Source organism: Amyelois transitella, chromosome 7 (genome assembly GCF_032362555.1).
Source record: "Amyelois transitella isolate CPQ chromosome 7, ilAmyTran1.1, whole genome shotgun sequence".
Classification (NCBI taxonomy): Eukaryota; Metazoa; Arthropoda; class Insecta; order Lepidoptera; family Pyralidae; genus Amyelois; species Amyelois transitella.
This window is the reverse complement of record NC_083510.1, coordinates 8,890,437-8,911,643: the sequence shown is the minus strand read 5'-3', so window position 1 is coordinate 8,911,643 and position 21,207 is coordinate 8,890,437. Positions and strand designations below refer to the sequence as shown.

General features: G+C 33.6%; 1 protein-coding gene across 2 annotated transcripts; it reads left to right on the top strand.

Annotated features, from left to right (window-relative positions):
• The first annotated feature begins 1,097 nt into the window (after positions 1 to 1,097).
• Positions 1,098 to 15,863, top strand: LOC106139762 (uncharacterized). 2 transcript variants are annotated; one of them, XM_060945173.1, is made up of 9 exons: positions 1,098 to 1,163; positions 9,967 to 10,067; positions 10,418 to 10,482; positions 11,907 to 12,019; positions 12,681 to 12,760; positions 13,330 to 13,409; positions 13,833 to 14,007; positions 14,656 to 14,771; positions 15,260 to 15,863. In XM_060945173.1, exons 1-9 carry the CDS (start codon positions 1,149 to 1,151, stop codon positions 15,385 to 15,387), a joined length of 873 nt encoding a protein of 290 aa, XP_060801156.1. In that variant the 5' UTR covers positions 1,098 to 1,148; the 3' UTR covers positions 15,388 to 15,863. The 2 variants fall into 2 exon arrangements, with proteins under 2 accessions (XP_060801156.1, XP_060801155.1); XM_060945172.1 differs by having other exon boundaries at positions 11,901 to 12,019.
• The last annotated feature ends 5,344 nt before the right edge of the window (positions 15,864 to 21,207 follow it).

The following is a 21,207-nucleotide window of genomic DNA, read 5'->3' as shown; positions in this document are numbered from 1 at the left end:
CTTCGCACGCAAGAATTTAGCACATTCTATAAAAGAACCTAGGTTTTTCGCAAATTGCACGGGATCATTAGTTTTTATTGGGACAAAAGGTGCCCAATGTCCTTCTCAACTTTCAAGAAAATCGCTTCAGTAGATAACGCGCTAAGAGTTAACTAACAAATAAACAAATTAGTCAAATAAAGTTGGGATTTAATGTAACTTCTAAAGGTAATCAATCATTTGCATCTGGTAATCATAATCTCAAATAGAAGTTTGAAACTTTTAAGGGCTTGTTTAAGAAAAAGTCACCAAAGTATCTCTGGGTATTTCCACATTTTCAGCTGTTATTTCTCGGATTCAATAAAGGTGAAGAATTTAACATTACCACAATATTCTTAGATGAAGATTCTTGGCTAAATGCCAGAAAAGTTTAGTCATAAAGTGAAGTCTTACAATAAAGTACCTGTTTGTGTGAAAATGTATTGCTTACTTCCGTATCGTCTGTTAACTGTATTGATAGACACCTAGGATTAAAAATTCGTTAAAATATTTCACTAGGCACTTTAAGCCGTTGATCACACAATTATAACGTGTATAAATAATATTACTTTTGCATACCTTGCGGTGAAGACAAAGCAAATAATCACAATTAACATTTGTGTTCCTTGCCATGTCACTCAAAACTTTGACAGCAGTTTATGCAGAGTCAACAATTCCAATAGCAAGCGACGATCAAAATTTAAGTTGTTAAATTTACATCATATAAGTACTTATCTCGTTTTTATCTCTTATGCAGTAGGCAGAGCCAATAGCCACAAGAGTAGAAGTCACATTAAGCCTGAGATTCATTCGTTAGTGACTGGTTGTTAGTCAATCAACTACTCGTAAAAGGATTAATCTCAAATTTAAAGGCTTTCCCTTGATTGACCGTTACAAAAAACCACACCATGTTTTACCATCACTTTCAAATCAGCGTGGACGCGCAAAATTTGAAGATGCGATTAATTTCATTTTTTAATGTTTGTGATGTTTTTCATAAGTTCCCATACATGGTGTTTACAACGCGTGGACAGACAGACATAAATATAAGAGGATTGAGTCCCGCGGCACATATTCTCCGTGCGAGTGGCGCGTGCGCGTGTTTCCCGCGCAAAAACTCTGTTTTCAAAATGGCCAAACACGTTGTAAGTAATTTTAAATTATTTTTTTAATAATTAATGTGGATGATAAGTGGAAGATTGCAAGGATTTTTTTCTGATTTTCACTCTTCTTTTTTTACTTTTTTTAATCGGCTTCCGGGGATATTTCTGAAATAGTTACTCCCGAAAGCGCATAAATTCATACAATTTGTTTTAGATTTTTTTGAACTCATTTCTTACAAACCTAAACAGCATGATCTCTAATATTTGTCTTAATGTAAACTATTTTTTTAGTTTATCAGATAAATCTGAAACTAATTTATGTAAAATAAACAAGATATTTAGTGAAAAAAAGTAAACTACAAATTAAATTATAAACTGCAATTAAAATGAATGAGACTTGTAATATTCATATCCATATTCATAAACATAGTTAAATCAACACTACTTAGTAAAGCACTATGTCCCATAGATTTTCAAGTAGCTAAGTTATGATGACATTCAATTTAAATTATTAATCAACATACAAATAACGTAGAATTTGTTAACTCTGACTTAATTTTCGTGAATACATTAAACACTCATTCTTGTATTCACATTTTTGTTAACTGATAGCAAGTGCCAAATTTGAAAGGTTTAATTATCAGTGCGGGAAAACATATATATGTTATTGATTATGTCGACAAAAGCTCCACCCGAGTAAAGAAAAGTTTCATTTATTTCCGATTCTCGTGGGAATTTCCGTATAAACATTTAACTATGCCACAGCTTTTTCAGTATTTTCGACTGTACTTTGTCTATCTTTAAATAACGCAACATTTAATTTTATAGGCATTGATTAATTGATGAGTGTTGCCCTAAACTGTAAAAGTAGCTAGGAATTTCTTATTTAACAGTTTACTTTAATTGCATACTTTAATATTTTTTTCCATCATTAAGTTATTAACTTAATAATATTACATGTAAAATAATGGTAAATATCATTACGCATTCTCCAAATAACAAGTTCACGAATGTATATTTTGTTATACCATACGTTAGCTTTTACCTCAAGTTAACAAGAATGACTAACCTTACTAGCTTAGACAATAGGCCATAAGGAACTAATTAGGTTCCGTACATTATCCACTATGCTGGAATACCATCAAGATACGTGATTTGCCTATTATTTACTTACATGACTCGATTGTAGAGGCATGTAATCAACCCCTACTCATGTAAAAGTAATATTGAACTTACAAATTTGTTCGGTTCTTGCCTTTATTTTTCTATATGTAATAAGTTTTATGCACTATAAAAATGCATAAAATAACACAGCTACAATAAAGCTACCCAAAAAATGCTTTCCCTTCTTCTAAAGCTCCACAATACTGTCTATTTCAGTTTCTTACAAACAGTTTATCTGTGTGTTAGTCTTAGTGAAAGTGAAAAATCCACTGATAAGTCAAGAATATTTCATAATTGTTAGTACTTTTTCTTAGTTCTACAGTTACCAGTAAAATCCAGTTGTTCGCCGCGTCCAGAGACAAGCGTTTTTTTTTACAAACAGAAGTAATTTTTTAAATTGTCAAACGACTACTATTACTTGATCACCCAATTAATACTTATTTTTTAAATACTCATTCAATGTACACTCATACTTTTTAAAAGTATATACTATTCAAAAATGTAAGTTACCCAATGTAACATTAATACCATTAAAACATAAGTTTTTTCAAACATAGGTACATGTACGTACGTACAGATTGAATTTATCAAAAAGGATGTAATATAAGCGTTGAAAACTTGTAAACATCTTATATCTTCTTGATAGACATCTGACTGTATTAAGGAGGATGTTAGCATTGGGTGACATTTTGTAATGGTTTATATTAACTGCTTCCATATTAGTAGCTTCAGAATTTTAATAATCTCATTGATAAACCAAGCCCTGTGGGAATGCGATTAAGTTTCTTAACCAGTTTTATTTTAAATTATTAATGATTCAACAATATATTATGAAAATTTAAGAAAAGTCGAATAACATCGGTAGATATTTGGGTTAGTCTAATGTACAGAATAGTGAAACTGTGTCACTAAAGAAACTTACAAAACTGACACATTTCTTGAAATAAATACTTTTTAAAGAAAATTAAATAAATAATTTTATATGTTATAGTGTCACTACTACTAAACTTCTTGTTAAATTATCGATGAATAATCCTATCAATTCTTCTTTTTAGTCTTGTTCAACCAAATCATGTGTTATAGCCTCCTTCAGTTGTAGCTACATTATTTCTTGCTATTTAGGCCAATTCAGTTGTTAATTTAAATCAATTAAAATTTGTTAGGATAAAATAGCTATAACATATATCTCAAATATTGAATTGGAACTTCACCTTACATTGCATAAGTAAATATCGATTAAAAATCCATTTCTAAAACGAGACCCTTCAGTACATCATAGCTTCAAAGCAACCGTGAAAACCAGGTCAAAAGGTAGCTACACTGAGCAAAGTCACCGGCGCGAGTCCTCTTCTGTCACTTCTTGCAATTACCTGTAAATTACATGCACTCGCCTTGCTTTGTGATGCAATAAGGAATGAAGACGTTGACATGCCCGCTGTTAAAGTGTGTGTGACAGTTTCTGCAATATGGGAAGGGGCGTTTTTGAACCGTTTTGTTTGGTCGCGATTTGTAACGCGTAACGAGGTATTAAATCGTCTTGGTTGTGGGACAGAATATAAATTTGTTTGTTTGTTTGTAAACTCTGTATTGCACATAAAAATTATTATATCAAATTACAAAACAGTTATTGGATTAAGGAGAATATGTACAATAGCGGACTTATTCCAATTGGGATTTTCTTTCAGTAAACCAAAATATATAGGAAAAATCATTAAAAAAGGCAGCGCACATGAAAAGCATTGATGATTGATTGCATGAAAATTCTTTCGGAATCTGGAGTGGTGGCTCCAACAAATCAAAGAAGAAATTGTGGAGATTGTGTGTGATTTACGATAAACAACAATGTTTATGTTGAAACGTAAAATTTATTTTGAGATGAATATAAAAGTACCTTAATACTCATCACTTAATAAGATTGATGTTTAGAATTCAGTAGCCAGACAGGTAATGATGGTTCATGATCTTTTCCTAATTGCCGTGGGACTTGGAAATTTAACTTATAAATACTGCGAGGTTATTTATATACAGCCGAAAATGTTGTCGATCCAGATCTCCTAAACGTTACTTTACGTAGTCATAAAAAATTTTTGCTAAATGTGGGAACGTAAATAAAATCTAATTCCAGGTAATCGTAAGAATGAATCTCATGATGAATCATGCGTGTCGTGTAGACGCAAGGAAGAGGTGAATGTTCCCGTAATAGTAACTGCTCAGCATATTGCTTTGGATGATATAATTTTGCAACAACAAAAAAGGTTCTGATAGCATGCTCAGAAATGAATTGTTTTTAAGTGTTAATAAGTCTTTGATCAACTTAAACGTTGAATTATTTTGATTATAGGTTATATTAAGAGTCAGAACTGAATATATCTGATTATTTTTTCCACATTTGGTTAATTACACAGTATAGAATATCTTTCTAGAATTGCCCTTAATAACTATGTATATCTTTCAGATGTTCTTCGGTGATTCTTTACTCCAAATTTGTACGATTCTAATCGTGTCCACTTGTATGAATTCTTGTGTTACGACGATTTTGGAACATGTACCAATGACGACACTATTGATAGTGAAAGGAGAGCATGTATTGTCTAATCTAGATGACGAATTCGATGACTACGAAGGCTGTAAGGTCGTAAACACTGTAACACGCAGTCCATACAACGAAGCTTAACTGGGTGACGGCCAGACGGATCCTACATACTAAATACATTCATACTTTTAGGTTCCTTCCGATAATATCAATCTTGTTTAGTCTAATCTGTATTTGGAAGCGGAGTTTCAATTAAGCTGATTAAAGTATATGTTATACTTATTGATAAGATTTGAAATGAAGGCAGTTTTAAAATGAAAAAGTGGATATATTTCACATTTTAACGCACAACGGTAAACTCGAAAAATATTTTACAGACAACAGAAATTTGGTGATGACCACACACAACATCAAAGCGGCTTTTTTTAAAGAGGATTACATAGAAAGATAGAATACCCTTTGTTGCACATAAATTGTAACAAAAATACATACATACATACATACATTTGGTCACGTCTATATCCCTTGCGGGGTAGACAGAGCCAAGAGACTTGAAAAGACTGAATGGCCACGTTCAGCTATTTGGCTTAATGATAGAATTGAGATTCAAATAGTGACAGGTTGCTAGCCCATCGCCTAAAAAAGAATCCCAAGTTTGTAAGCCTATCACTTAGTCGCCTTTTACGACATCCATGGGAAAGAGATGGAGTGGTCCTATTCTTTTTTGTATTAACAAAAATAACTTATCATAAAGTTATACTAAGGTGATGTACAAAAGTCGACCTTATCGCATTATGCAATCTCTTCCAGGCAATCACAAGAACATACCTAAGCCCCCTGGGTCACCTTCCCAGTGCAATCAGTCTCCGCAGGGCAGCTTGTGGCGAGCTGTTGGGGAGTAGCGACCCCACGGACCTGAGTGCTCCCAGGGGAGGCCCCTGTTCCTCGCCTCCGATCTTCCTTCGCCAAGGTCGGAGTGGAAACCGATGAGGGACAGGACCCCTACCTCTGGCTTGCCTTAACCGGCCGGTCAGAGTGGAGTCGCGAGAGCTATACGCTCGAAGGATGGAAGTGTAAAATGTCATAACGCCGGGGGTGCCTGACTGGATCACCATGATTTCACGCCCCGCAGTCTCACCTCTCGACATCCTTAGCCACCCACGCCGATGTTGCCCCTTTGTTACCTATCATGGTGACTGATTTGAGGGGCCCATTTAGTGAGTGGCGAGTCACCACCTGCCACATAATAGTCACGTATTCATGATTATGGCAGGTGTCCGAACTTCTCCAACAATAGCCCAGTTTAAATCCATCCAAACGTCAACTCCATAACCCATAATCCTTTTCCTTATTTTGTAATAGCTCCACCTCATAAGAGAGACAACATAACATCAACTTCTCCAAAGGGCCTCTACGTGTTGGATTTATATCCCCACGCAAGCCTCTCAAAAATCCGGGGTGTATAGACCCGTGAAATCTAAGAGGAGAAACATAATACCTAGTGTAGATTGTAGTCTAATTTCGTACACAAATTTCCTTGCATATTTTGATTCATCTTTCCTTGTTTAGTTTTTGATATATTTGAGTATTAAAATGTATCTTACCTCGTACAGGTACATAAAATCATAGATTGTACACATTGTTAAGTAGTGGTACAATGATTGTTCCTATAATGAGGTGACGGTCAGCTAATGTTCATACTTTTGCCTTCCTTCCGTCAAATAATAAAATAATACGTGTGCACATCCGTTAAGTATTGTCTCAGTTATATAATAGCTAGCTTTTATAAGCAGGATACATAGATTGTTGTTTTGTTGTATTCATTAATTTAGTTAGATACTCAACAAACATCTGTTGAATAAAATATTCAATCAATGTCACTGTTTTTCACATAGATTTCTCTAATACCATCACTTTTAGATGCATCTATCTTATGTTTGTCTGTCCCCAGATGCAACGGATGTTTACTTTGTTATTTCAAGTGAGTTACGAGTAAAATATCACCATTTGACAATTTTTATTCTGTTTTACAATATTTTTATGTTTACTTCGCTTTAATGTCTAATAAGTTATTGTAGATTAACATCCTAAAAGACGAAGGTTGACTCCTAATAAAATCACTGACGGTTGCTTTTTGTATCGCAACAAATGAATATGCTTACTAATTTATAAGCTCTATAAGTACTAAAAAACCCAGCAATCAACTGGCGCCAATCAGTGAAAAATCTAAAGAATGCATCGATGGTCTATCAGTAAACAATGTTATGTTTGTTAATTTATGTCTCGATGCTCTATGGTAATTGGCGATCATGTCATCGACAATTAAATCATCGTTATTTACAGTGATGAAACAGATTCCGCTAGAAAATATGTAAGAAGAATCATCATCACAATTTCCAGCTATTTGTTTCGAAGTTCTACTGTTCGGTCGTTTTGCCAATAAGTCCTTTAAATACATTCTTGACTCGATGGGTTATATTTTTCTAGATTGTTCGGCTTTCGGTCTTTTTTGGGTTGGGGCTTCAAAAGTGCTCGCTACAAATAGTTTTATGATACTTTATTGCTCTGAAAGAAATTGGCAAAGGTGTTATGACCAATGAAGTGTTCAGATTTTCTGAAGCTAACATTGTTATTGCTTTTATAACTATCCACATTTATTATCCCGATTACTTTTCTGTCATCTTCACGAAATGAGACGTTACATTCCTATTCTACTCACACAAATATACTAAAGAACCATCATTTACTAAAATTTTGAGCCCTATAGTTACTGGAGCCATCTTATTAATAATACGGGCCGAATAAAATCCGAAGAAAATTGATAGCAGTTAGACTATTTCGAAGGATTGCTGACAAACCTTCATTGCTAAACAGCAAATCACTAACATTATCATAACAGTTTATATAAAAGTTCTGGAAATATTTTAACACAATCCCTATAAATGTATCATGTCTAGTAAAAACGTAACGTATTTTTCACATTTGTTTACAAACAATCAATAGTTAATGCACATTGTAGCTGCGTGTAGGAAGTTCTATTGTGTAACACAAGTATGTTTACTGCATTGAATAACAATTACACTTTTTAGTAACCGTATGCTAGTTTACGTACTTGCATTTCTATGAATGTGAAAAAAATTACTTACCACGTTTTTTAACTATTTAATACGTATGTTTTCGGTATGTCTCATATGTTCTTCATTAAAAAATGTTTGTGTAAAAATGAATAGACAATAAGAGTAATCTTTAAAGCGAGAGTGAAAGAAAACTCGTAAAAATATAGGTACTGAACTTATTTTTGCAAGCTGATAGCTTTTCTCTAAATCTCAGACATTAGTTATGTTGCAAGTCCTAATTGCGTAGAAACATTATATATATTCAATCATACATTAATGTTTGAAAAAAGAATCATCCTGATCCCCCTGGGCTTATTCCCGGTTGCGTCCTTTACTCTCAAAAAAGATAGCGGGGTCCGTCTCAGGTCATAAGAGAAGCGACTTCCATTTGATATTGAGATGCACTTTAAATCCTAACTTATGTAGTTAGGATACACATTCAATCTGGTGAACATGCAAGTTTCCTCACGATATTTGCCCCGCTATAAGAAAATAAATTCATTAAGAGTGTCTACCTAATTAATATTTCGAACTCGTCACATATCAAAATCCTCTAAAACACACGTCCTTCAAACTCCTTCCACAAATTCAGTGCACGGCTCATTTCCACCATAAATCTCCAATTATTTGCCGTCCCGATCCATGGTGAGGTCGCGATTTTGCGAGTGTTTCGTAACCCTTCATTTTCCGGCCAGTCGGCCTCTGCAGACCCCGGCGAAGGTGAAATGGTGTTAGTCACACATTTGAATTATAATTAAGTCGTATTGTTTGATTGTCTCATCTTTAAAGAGGCAATGAGTTGACACGTACTTGGTTTTATCAGTGTCTGATGAAATCTCAAATTTCATTGTTTTAATTGCAAGCTAAGAGAATTAATCTATACTAATATTATAAAGCTGAAGAGTTTGTTTGTTTGAACGCGCTAATCTCAGGAGCTATTGGTTCGAATTGAAAAATTCTTTGCGTTGAATAGACCATTTATCGAGGAAGGCTAAGGCTATATAACATCACGCTGCAACTTTCCTAAAAGTTCAAAAAAAAAAGCGAAGAAATAATGGAAAATGTGAAAAAAGATACATACATATGGTCACATCTATACCTATCCCATGCGGGGTAGACAGAACCAACAGTCTTGAAAAGACTGAATGGCCACGTTCAGCTATTTGGCTTAATGATAGGATTGAGATTCAAATAGTGACAGGTTGCTAGCCCATCGCCTAAAAAAAGAATCCCAAGTTTGTAAGCCTATTCCCTTAGTCGCCTTTTACGACATCCATGGAAAAGAGATGGCGTGGTCCTATTCCTTTTTGTATTGGTGCTGGGAACCATCCGCGGTGAAAAAAGATGGGGAAAATTATTCATCCTTGAGGGCTTCAGTGATGCCCAAAATAAATATTCCACGCGGACGAAGTCGCGGGCATAGCTAGTTAGCATATAAAAAAGTTTGGTATCAAAAGCATAAAATGATTAAAAACACTTCTTTTTTTATTAATGTAAACTTTATTGCAACTAAAATAATGTAGATACTTAATGCCATAAGGCATTCTATACCAGTCGAACCTTTAGTTAGATTGGGTGGTTAAAAAAAAGATCAATTTGTGATAGAAATTCAACAATCTAAGACCTACTTCAAGTTTAAGGTGATTCATAATTTCTTCACTTGGTGGATATTGGTACAACAATCCGAAAAACTATAATTATTATACCAATTTCAACGGGTGCAGCATTTTTAAAGTAACAAGTTAATGATTAGACGTGGTAAAGTCGACATTACTGGGCGTAAAATGCTGAAATCTGTCATGTTTTTTTACTTGGACAGTTTTAAACAAAACAGTGGACAAGTTCAAAAAAAGTACGTCTAAATTTCCATGGAAACGGGTAATATATGGTTTTTTTACAGGAGAGCTACATCCTTAATCATTTATTAAGTCAAAGGTATAATTGTTGTTTATTATAAGTAATTCATATTCTATAAGTAAAGAAAATAAGTGCAGCTATTTACATAACATATAATTACATTTTATTTTTTCAGTACTTACTATCTTGCCTTTGGCTGGCTGTGAGTGCGGCGCCTCCTTCACCCCCGCGGCTCTACCAGCAGCAGGCGCCTGCGCAGCTTCAACAAATTAACCCGTAAGTACTGTTAAAAAGTAAAATTGTTTTTAGCTACTTGCTCCAAATACGAATACCAGCCATCATATACTTACCAACAATTTTCTCGTATTTTACAAATTATATATGCATAGCTAAGAATGCTTTAACCGTATTGCAGTGTATGTAGTTATTGTACCATCCAACATACCTACCTACCTATTAAAACAAGCTGAACTCGTTAATATATTACCTATGTCAAGTTTCGTGTGAACTACAAACTTGATGCAGAAACAATTGAAACATGTTTAGGAATAGGTGCGCAACATTATTAATTATTATTTCTACAGAAACACAAAGATTACTAATTCATTACTTTTTTTTTGTTCCAGTTACGATTACTATTTGGAAAATCAAGAAGTTGCCAACTATTACAATCAAGCTCAACAAAAACAAGGTAAAGAAATACACTGACAGCAAACACGTACAGGCAAGTTTTTTTGCCTTGAATATTATGAAAGGATTAAAATAAAATTTTGGTAAAAGATCAAATAAACAAATTAACTGGGGATTGCTCTTTTAGGCGATGAGTTAACGACCTGTCATTATTTGAGTTACAATATATCATTGAGCCACAGAGTCAGTGGAAAAGATTGAAAGGCCATTAGTCTTATCAAGAGACTTTGCTCTGATTACCCTATAAGGGATAAAGACGTAATATATGTATCTATGTAACTAATGCCTTCCATCACTCAGTTCACTTGTCCGAATTTTGTTAAGACTTGATAATAAAATACTTACCAACTTTTAAAATTCTTTGGACTAGAATATATACCTTGAGAACATGTACTTATAGGTTAGGTTGATTTTTTTTTTTCTTTTTTAATGTATATTCGTAATTTATATTTGACAGATGTAGCTACAGCTAGGCTTGTTTATTTCAGCTATTTTCATAGCTTGTTATCTTATGGTTTACTTTTATGGGGTAGCGCGGCTGATATACAAACTATTTTTATAATTCAGAAAAGGGCCGTTCGCGCAATTTACGGCTTAGGACCAAGAGACTCGTTAAGACAACTCTTTAAGAAAATAAACATACCTACAGTAGCGTCCCAGTACATTTTTGATCTTATAATGTATGTTAGGAAAAATACCTCTTTTTTTCAAAAAGTTAGTGCCACAACTGATAGAAATTTACGTAATAAACATAAATTAGTCATGCCGTTTCATAGGCTTAGCAAAGTCAGTAAATCATTTATGGGGAACTGTATACGATTTTATAATAGGTTGCCGGAGTCTGTTCTTGATATGCCCAACCGAAAATTCAAAGAGTATGTAAAGAAAGTACTTTGTGAGAAGGCTTATTATAGGACTGATGATTACCTAAATGATAAAAACATCTGGCTCGAGCTTGGCACAGGAACCTCGTAATTAATTGTAGTTTAATTTGAACTTAAATCAAAATTTCAGTACACTCTGTACATAAATCTTTTTAAAATTGGCAATCCATAAAATATATATATATATATATATATATATATATATATTTTTTCTTTTTTCAATATTAAATCTCACAAATATATAAATCTCCCGTGAACAATGTATTCTCCCGTCCACATTCTATTCTAAGTATAAATTAATATTGTGAAGTTGACGTTGTGAAGAAAATGCTGCAGTGCAGTTTGTTACCGCTTCTTCTGCACTGACGCCTTGGAAGCGGCAGTAAACTTAGTTTTTAAGTAATTTATTTGACGTCAACCAAGTTGTTAAACCATACGACAATTATTAAGCGATATAATAATATCCTATAATAATGAATAAAAAATTTTGAATTTTGAATTAGCGTCACAACTTCTTCATGCAATGTTGGATTGGTTTCAGGAAACCCGAACGCGGGCTCGAACGGCGCTCCCTCCAGACTTGAGACCTTGGAGCCCGACAGTGAGGTCGAGCTGATCCCCGGGGCGCAGACCCCGCAGCAACCACCACAACAGGTGAACAAATACATACATACATATGGTCACGTCTATATCCCTTGCGGGGTAGACAGAGCCAACAGTCTTGAAAATACTGAATGGCCACGTTCAGCTATTTGGCTTAATGATAGAATTGAGATTCAAATAGTGACAGGTTGCTAGCCCATCGCCTAAAAAAGAATCTCAAGTTTATAAGCCTATTCCTTAGTCGCCTTTTACGACATCCATGGGAAAGAGATGGAGTGGTCCTATTCTTTTTTGTACTGGTGCCGGGGACCACACGGCACTGAACGCAGGTGAACAAATTCATACTTTTATCGTACATACATACATATAATCATGTCTATATCCCTTGCGCGGTAGCCAGAGCCAACAGTTTTGAAAATACTGTTAGGCCACGTTCATAATATTGAGATTCAAATAGTGATAGGTTGCTAGCCCATCGCCTGAAAGAAGAATCCCAAGGGTATAAGCCTATCCCTTAACGTTCATCTATATATATTTAAATCTTTGCTAAAATTATGGACAAATTAACTTGTTAAATTTTTGAATTAGAGAGGGATTGTGGAGAGATTTTTGTTAAATTTAAGTTGTGCTAAAGTATTCTTTATGCATAGGAATGAGACAAACACGAACTAAAAATAATGAAAATGTGAACATGATAATTTTACATTTACAGAATCCAGTCTCGCCCAACATACCCGGATTGGTTCCCGGGCAACGAGTGTTCATCGTCCATATGCCAGTACCGGGATACAGGTCCCGAACATTCACATATTTGTATAAACTAAGTATACATTGAAACAAATTTGTATAAACTAATTATACATTGTGACGTTGAAGTAAACGTCGCAAGTTGAGGCGCGACATCACAACATACATATGTACTGCAAAGAAACTTGAGCTCCTATGGTTTTATCATATTATATATATATATATCCACTTACTTATCTGACATAACATTATCTGATATAAAAAAAAAAAGCCAAAAAAATTAAAAAGCCGGTTTTCGTTATATTATTATTAGTAAAAACTTTGTGTCATTTTATAAAATCACTTACATTCATACATTACATACATTCTTTCTTTGGGTATGAGAAAATATAATAATAAGAGAGAAAGAGATCTGGCCTAAATCTTAAAGTAGAGTAATAATGCCAAAAAAATAAAAATCATATCCGGCTTTTATGTGATATGCTAAGTACAAAACAAAGACAATCAAGAAAAAGATATTGTTTCAACTGGCTTAAAATTAAGCAATTAAAATAACCAAATTTATAGAACTTGATCACTCAGTTTAAGGCTTGTAATTTTATATTTTCTTACAGACCGGGAACTATTGGAGGTTACCAACCCGTGTACATTGTGGCCGCAGCTCCCCAGGGTAACTCTGCATACCCCGCTAATGGTGAGAGCATTAAGTACATCAATCTCATGGCGTTTTTGTTAGTTGTGCCTACACAAGAATGTATCCAGAAGCACATATCCATGATTTAGTAATGGTAAAGTTTTGGTTGATCCCAGGATCTGATGTTCTGATGATCCCAGAAACTGACAAGTGCATTAATAGATAAATTCCTTACTTAAAACTTAGAAGCTTACAGACCTAAAAGTTGAAAATATTTAACAACCGCAAAATTAAATTATCTCCTCTCTTCTACTAAGAGTGAAGAAGAAGAAGAAGTACGCTCCATTTTACTCCACCAAAATAGGCTATATGCACGTAACTTTTAAATATAAAAAAATACTAAATCCAGAAGAGTACCTAGTACCTAGTTAATTATTTTATCGTTTTTACATCTTATTAATTACTCTATCTTTCTTACCGCAGGTTACCAAAATGCGGTTCTCCTGGACCCATCAGGACAAGCCGTGATTTCTCCTATAGTTGGCTACCCCAGACAGTTTGGGATCGCCCAGGGAGGGAACCCAAACCTCCTCCTCGGCAGTCCACTCATCAACAGACCTTTTGATCTGGGGTACCAGGAACCAGTGATTGCCTATCAGTAAGTCTTATGTATTTTTTCATATACAAATCAAAAAGAAGTTTACAAAGAAGTATCCACATCATCATTCGTAAAAAAATACTACCCTAAAAAACCGCTATTATGTAGGATAACATTTTATTAAAAACTTTCGTGTTTACAAAAAGCAATGGATGTAAAAATTAAGATAAGGGTTTATTTAAGTTCTTATAATGTCAAAAAATTACTCGACGTACATTAATATAATATAACAATTTAAATCAACTCGTTCATTGATCATTGATTAACTGTTACATATCTTAATCCGGATTTGATAAATTAATTTGTTAGTAAGATGGTTGGTTATGTGTGTCTAAATTATTTATGTTCGCCTGAAATTCAATACATATAATATAACAGTATGTAACGACTAATATATTCCTTATATTATCATTAATGTCTAAGATGTGATTACATAAGTAAATAACCTATTAATCTTATCATTATAATTCAATTATTTCATTAGGAAGAAGTTTTAGTCTACAACATGAAAAACCCAAAGTCTAATTTAAAATCCATGCACAAAAAACTTTTCGATCTAGATTTTATACTTAACAATTCTTAAATTAAAGAATATATCTTCATTGTTTTTTTTTTTATTTAATTCATTATTTAAATATTTATTTACAGACCTGTGCCTGGCCCTCAAGGCGCTGAAGGTCCTAGAGGATCAGTCCGTTTGAACCAGTTCGTGGGTCTGCAGGGAGGGGGCAGTCCTGCCAACAATGCCAGAACCGGGAACAATGGTATGATATCCAGACTTGATGTATTGGATGGAAACTTTGGAATCAAATAACATAAAAAAAACCTAAGATTAGTGAGAGAATGAAGAGGTGGTTTCAGAGTTATATAAATTTGATAGAAAGGAAATAAGACTATTTGGGTAGATACTGAGATGAGAGAAGATAACAGCGTAGGTATTATGGGCAGTGAAGAGTCATCGGTTCAGAATGGGCTAATGAACTTTAACTTCTCCTTAGAACCTTACATCACGAATCAAAGCAGATCTGATTCTGAAAAAATGTAAAAATAGACAACCAATACACCAGATTTTAATTATTATTTATACTACATACAAAATATATATAAGTTAACCGTTCAACTTTTTCACCAAAAGTATCTATTACTTTGATAAGCATTTTAAAAATATTTTTATCGAATAAAAACAAAATTAAACAACCTTAGAGAAATCTTAAAAGAACTGTAACATAATATATATATTTTTTTTTTGCAGAATCCGAAGCCCTTACTGAGCCTAAAAGACTAGCTGAAGCCAGCGAGAGCAATGAAACAAAAGACCAAACAGAAGAATTGAGACGCCGACCAAACTCTGCTCAACAACGAAACAAAGTCAAGAAGTAAATAAGACACTTGAAGCCATGAAAATAACAACTGACTCAAAACAAGACTACCCTTGGATTTAAAAGAAAAACACTTCTACTAAACAAAAACAAATAGTAATTAAATCAAAACTGGTTAATATTTTATTTAAACAATTTGATAATTTAATTTTAGATACGTAACAAACTGAAAATATGAAGAGGGTTTTATTGTATGTTAGTAATCGTAACTATAGGTGATACAAAAGTAGTTTTAACAAAAATGTTCCTGATTTGAAATTAAAATTACGTTACTGCAAATTGCTCAATAGGTTCAAATGAAAAATCACATTAAAAATAGTGAACATCGTAGTACAGTAAATTTACATTAAAATACAATGATACTTCTATAATATTTATTTGCACGTTAGAGTGATTGGTTCATTTGAAAAAAATGTTCAGAATTAAATTATCATAAATTATACATTTTTATCGTACCTGATTAATGAAATATCAGATGTGTGCATGTAATATTGAAATATAATAAAAAAGATATTTTTGATGTTTTTTTTTTATTTTAAAAATATATATAAGTTTTAGTTTTAGTTTCTCTCTAAAAATCTAATAACAAAACAATTTTTAAAAAACAATACTTTACCTAGTTGAGATAATAATTTTATTTATCGGTTATTGTTTTCACATTTTAGATAAAAGTTGATCATTTAAATAACAGACTCATTTCTATTCTTATCACTTTCAGTTTATATGATGGAAACTATTTTTATCATTCAGAAATTCTGTTTTACAAAGAATAAAAACATAATGGTTTTCATCGATTTTTAAGCTATCCATGTTTCATGATATAGCCAAGATCTGCAATTCAACAATTTATTTACAACAAGTTTTTTTCTTAATAAATACCATTTTCTCACGTTTCCTGCTCGGGTAGGGATACCTACATCAACCCAACGGATATGAACTGTTCTTTATAGTAATTATGTGCTTATACATCAAATCTGTAAGGCAGATGATTGGGTGCAGTTGAACAGGTTTAGACATGCAAAAACCGGGATTCCCTTATAGCTGCGTTAGACCGGCCCTTGAGATATGGAGCGATAGCGCACCAGGCCGGTGCAACGGGACGACTTTCTACTACAGGGCTGACTATCGGTTGGATTTTTATATTTTACTACGCTTTTATTAGCTTGGGTTGTATATATGTATGTATGTAACGGAATCTTTGAGCTTAATTTTTATTTAGGCAAAAAGCTTCAGGTCTACATACATACATATAATTACTTCTGAATCCCTAGGGGAGTATACCGAGCCAACAGTCTTGAAAAAAACTGATAGGCCACGTTCACCTGTTTGGCTTAATGATAGCATTGAGATTCAAATAGTGACATGTTGCTAGCCCATCGCCTAAAAGAGGAATCCCAAGTTGATAAGTCTACCCCTTAATCGCCTTTTACGATATCCATGGGAACGAGATGATGTGGTCCTTTTCTTTTTACTATTGGTGCCGTGAACCACACAAAATGACATAGATTTGTTAAGTATTATGGATAAATAAATAAGTACCTTTTAAACAAAAAAAAGTATTACTAAATAACCATATTGAGATGAAGTAAATAAAATTTACATTGCAAGCCTATCTAAATTTTACTACCTATATATTTAAAGAAAAGAAAGAAATCAACAATTTATTGACACCCCTATAATATCAATGGCTAGTTTCCTAGCGGTTCCAATGGCACCTCGTCTGGGTGCACGGGTGCTCACAGGAGACGTATCGAGATAAGATAATAGTTGTTTTATGTCAAAATGCCGATCAAACTAATTTTGTATAGTAATGACCGAAATAGATAGACACGTTAGATTTCCGCTCGTTAAAATCCCTATCTCGCTTCCATCATGTGAATTTCTGGTTAGTATACCCCGTGAGGGATAAAGACGTGATATGTAAAATCCCTACAGGTTTGTCATGGTGGGTTAACACGCTTTTACATTTAATTGACATTATCATGAATGATAAAATAAATAAAACCAGCCTTAATTTTGTAGCTACAACACGTGTATTCTTATCAATATCTATACTAAAGGGTACTACGAATATGTAAAAAGTCCAACTTTTGTAAGAAGTAAAACCAAATAGATCGGTTGAAAATCTTAGAAAAGATTATATAAGTACACCGATTTTCATGAAATTTGCTGAGATATAGACTATACGTTCAGGAGTAACCACTTAGATTTAAATTACTTTTTTCACTTTTTAGAAATCCTTATAAAGTCTAGGGAAAAATCTTGTAAAAAATTAAAGCTCTGAAATGTGAAAAAGAAGATCGCCCTACAACTCGCCTCATTCAAATGCGTGATTGGCCACCGTTAGGTACTCAAAGTCATACTTTATACATCCCTGCGCGTGAGTAACGGTCATATATCCTGCCTTCATTAATAAAAATATATTTTATACAAACATACAACTGACTTTCCTTCAACAAACTGGTGGGCCTTACACTTGTAATATTAAAGTCTCGATTTGTATGAAATTTAAAAAAGTAGTAGCAAATAGGAAATTATAAGGGCAACCAGGTTTATGAAAGAAGATTATACATTATAAAATAGAGTAATGTTTGTGAAATATGCTAAGAGGAAATTGAATGTTGTCAGCTGTTCTAGCTAGCCTTTACCGTTCGGTAAATTATGTCATTTTTAAGGACATGTAGAAACATAAAGTTGGTACTAGTTTTGTATAAATATTTCTAGGGATTAAATAACTTTTTCATTATTAAACCCAATGTGTGTATTTACTTTTCATAAAAAACAAGAATTTTGTTTTTTTTTTATTCCAAGGCCTTAAATTTGAAATTGCTTAGTTGACCAATTATTATATGATTTTTCCCATTAACCTAGACTGTTAAATGCTTCTTAGACAAATTTTGTGTTAAACTTAAATTAACCCATTTCACCAATTCATTTTAATCATTACAAGAACAATACAACATCGTTAATTTCCAACGCGGGAGCTATTTTAAATGCGAAGTAAAAAGGCAGCCGTCACAGTACCGTAACTAAAGTCGACACGACCACACGCTACAAACCGAAACCATCATGTCTCCACGCACCATAATGCTGTTGGTAGCATTGGCGTGTATGTCACAAACATTGGCCAAACCGGTGCGAAGAAAACTTAACTTTAACATGTTCATCCTCCGGCCGCGTCCAGCAGTAGAAGACAGAGTATTACTCACCACCAACGGCGTTACAAGATTTGGACCAATATTGGAATATTTCCTCCAAAGACTGCAAGGTATGTTCTCGGTGAGACTGCCTCAGGATCCACCTCCAATCACATCGAATCATGAGAAACTTAACGCCCATTCTGTTCCCATAGCGGATAATGCAGAAAATGAAGTCGATAGTGAAGCAAGCACGCGCATGCCAGGAGTTGTCATTAAACCATCAAAATCCAAACCTGGTACTTATGAAGTCGAGATAAACGTCGAAGTAGAAGATGGACAACCAGAATCTAAAACAAAGAACTGAGCACTGCTTCAATTAGTGAAATTAAAATTTGCATTTATCGATACTGTGTCTTTGTGAAAGCGTATTCTCGAAAGTTGTTAATATATTCTTGCCATATTTTTAAGTTTTAAATAAATGTGAGTTTTAAGTACCAGTAACTTTTTTTACATAGTTTTCTACAGGGTTCCATAAAAATGTTATTATTTTGTAGCATTCTTTGTAAGTAGACAAATCCGCGTTAGTTAATAGATAGGTATATTAAAATAATAGGAGCTAGAGCAAACACATGATTTAGCAAAGAAACCTTGTCTGCGTAAGCAAGGAACCCGGCTCGTAATATAATAAACTTCAGATTACAGTCAAAACGTTTCTACGAAAAAATTGAATCTTAACTAAACTCATAATAAAGTTTTCACAATCTTCGGACCAAATTTCTTCATTGAGTTGTCTTTTTATTTCACTATAGAAACGTGTAAAGTACCTAATATAAATTGAAATCTAATAAGAATCATTTGTTTTCAGACTGACAGACAGTGATACCTTTTCATCATTAAAATCAAATATATCCAAACTTTCACATGTCATCATCAAATAACACCTATCTACAACTAAATTTACAACTGCAACCATTTGCGATTCGTTCTTTATAATTGGCTAAAAATAAACCAACAGACCATTCCAACTCATCTAAAGAACAATACCAATCCTACAAACCGCATTTCGCTTATTTTTACTGACCTGCATCGTGTGGCCTTGATACTGCATCATTACGCGAACATCCATCACCTGCTCCTATTAACTGAATGATTGGTGCTTAACAGCCAATGTGCAGTGAACGTTTCTCATCATCAAACGATATTAGAACCTGTTAAGACGAGAATAGAGGCTTTAATGATTATGTTCGCTTTATTGATCATTTTCTTTTTATTATTCAAGTTAAAGAAAGTACAGATTTGATTCTTTTTACTTATACTAGACTTTGCTTTTTTTTTTACTTATACTTATAATAGACATTAAAAACGCATTAGATTAAACAATAGACGTTTTTTATATATATGGTGCAGTTATAAGTAATAAGGCGATTTTTGTAAAATAGGTTTGTGATTAACTTCCATTTGACCCACTGGCTTACATGAAATGAAACAATTGTAATAATTTTCTTATTTATATTGTTGCAATTAACTTTTACTGTAGTTAGTTATATATGATTATGGTTAAAAAATAATATAAGGAAAATGAGGTGCACACCGGCAAAAATCTAGACATAAGTTTATAGTTAAATCTAGACATCAATCAAGACTGAATCATACTTCTTTATTATCTTTATTTTACAATTTCTAATCGATACCAATTTGAAAACACAAAAACTGATAAGACAATATCAACACCAGGTGACGGATTATCAGCACTTGCATCTGAAATGATGACTCACACAAATCAAGACGAAGCGCTTTCCAAACGAAAGGTGGCGAGAGATCGCAGTAATTATCCAGCGTCCGTATACCATGGGGCAATTACGATCTTTTTGCCTGAGACCCGTTATCTTAGCTTAGATGCGGAGCAAAAACGTCGCCGGCGCAGTGCTTCTAACTTCGCAGAGCGGCTCGCACGCTGCCATCATAGACTTGAGCAAAGATGTCTCCGCGCGTCCTCTTACTGCTCTTCACAATAGCATCTTTAAGCCAAGTAATGGCTAAGCCAGTACGAAAAAAACTGAATTTCAACATGTTCGTGCTTCACCCGAGGCAGGGCGCTCCTGAGTCTTCTGACAGTATCACAAAATTTGGACCAATACTGGAATATTTCACCAAGAGCCTCCACCGTTTGATAACGAATAAAATGCCACAGGAGATATCCACGAATACCACAACAAATACTCCTGTTTCTTTATCGAATATCCCGGTAGCCGATGCAGCGGAGAATGAAGTTGACAGTGAAGTTAGACCTCAAGAATTCATTATCAGACCATCGCTAAAAAATCCCGGAACATACGAAGTTGAACTGGATGTGGAAATAGAAGAGCCTGATGATAAACCTATGTAATGCATTGTTGTGAAACGGTGATATTTAATTTTGCATTTATTATTTATAATTAAGTGAGAGCTCGTTTTATTTTCTTATTTATTCTTGCCATATCGTAGTTATTTTAGTGTAATAAATTGTTTGTTATGTTATCCCATTCTATTTTATTTTTTCACTTAAATAGGTATTTATTTATTCATAATACTTAACAAGATAAATTTGAAGAAAACTACACCTAGCAATATTTTGTTTACAAACAATAGCCAGGTTAGTAGTTGTTATAATTTTTTATAAATAAGCCAAAAGCCCCATATCA

Excerpts from the sequence above, each read along its gene's own strand:
- LOC106139762 (XM_060945172.1), top strand. Across the intron at positions 10,068-10,417 it reads CAGCTTCAACAAATTAACCC|TTACGATTACTATTTGGAAA; the intron begins GTAAGTACTGTT and ends TTTTTGTTCCAG. Across the intron at positions 13,410-13,832 it reads CTCTGCATACCCCGCTAATG|GTTACCAAAATGCGGTTCTC; the intron begins GTGAGAGCATTA and ends TTCTTACCGCAG.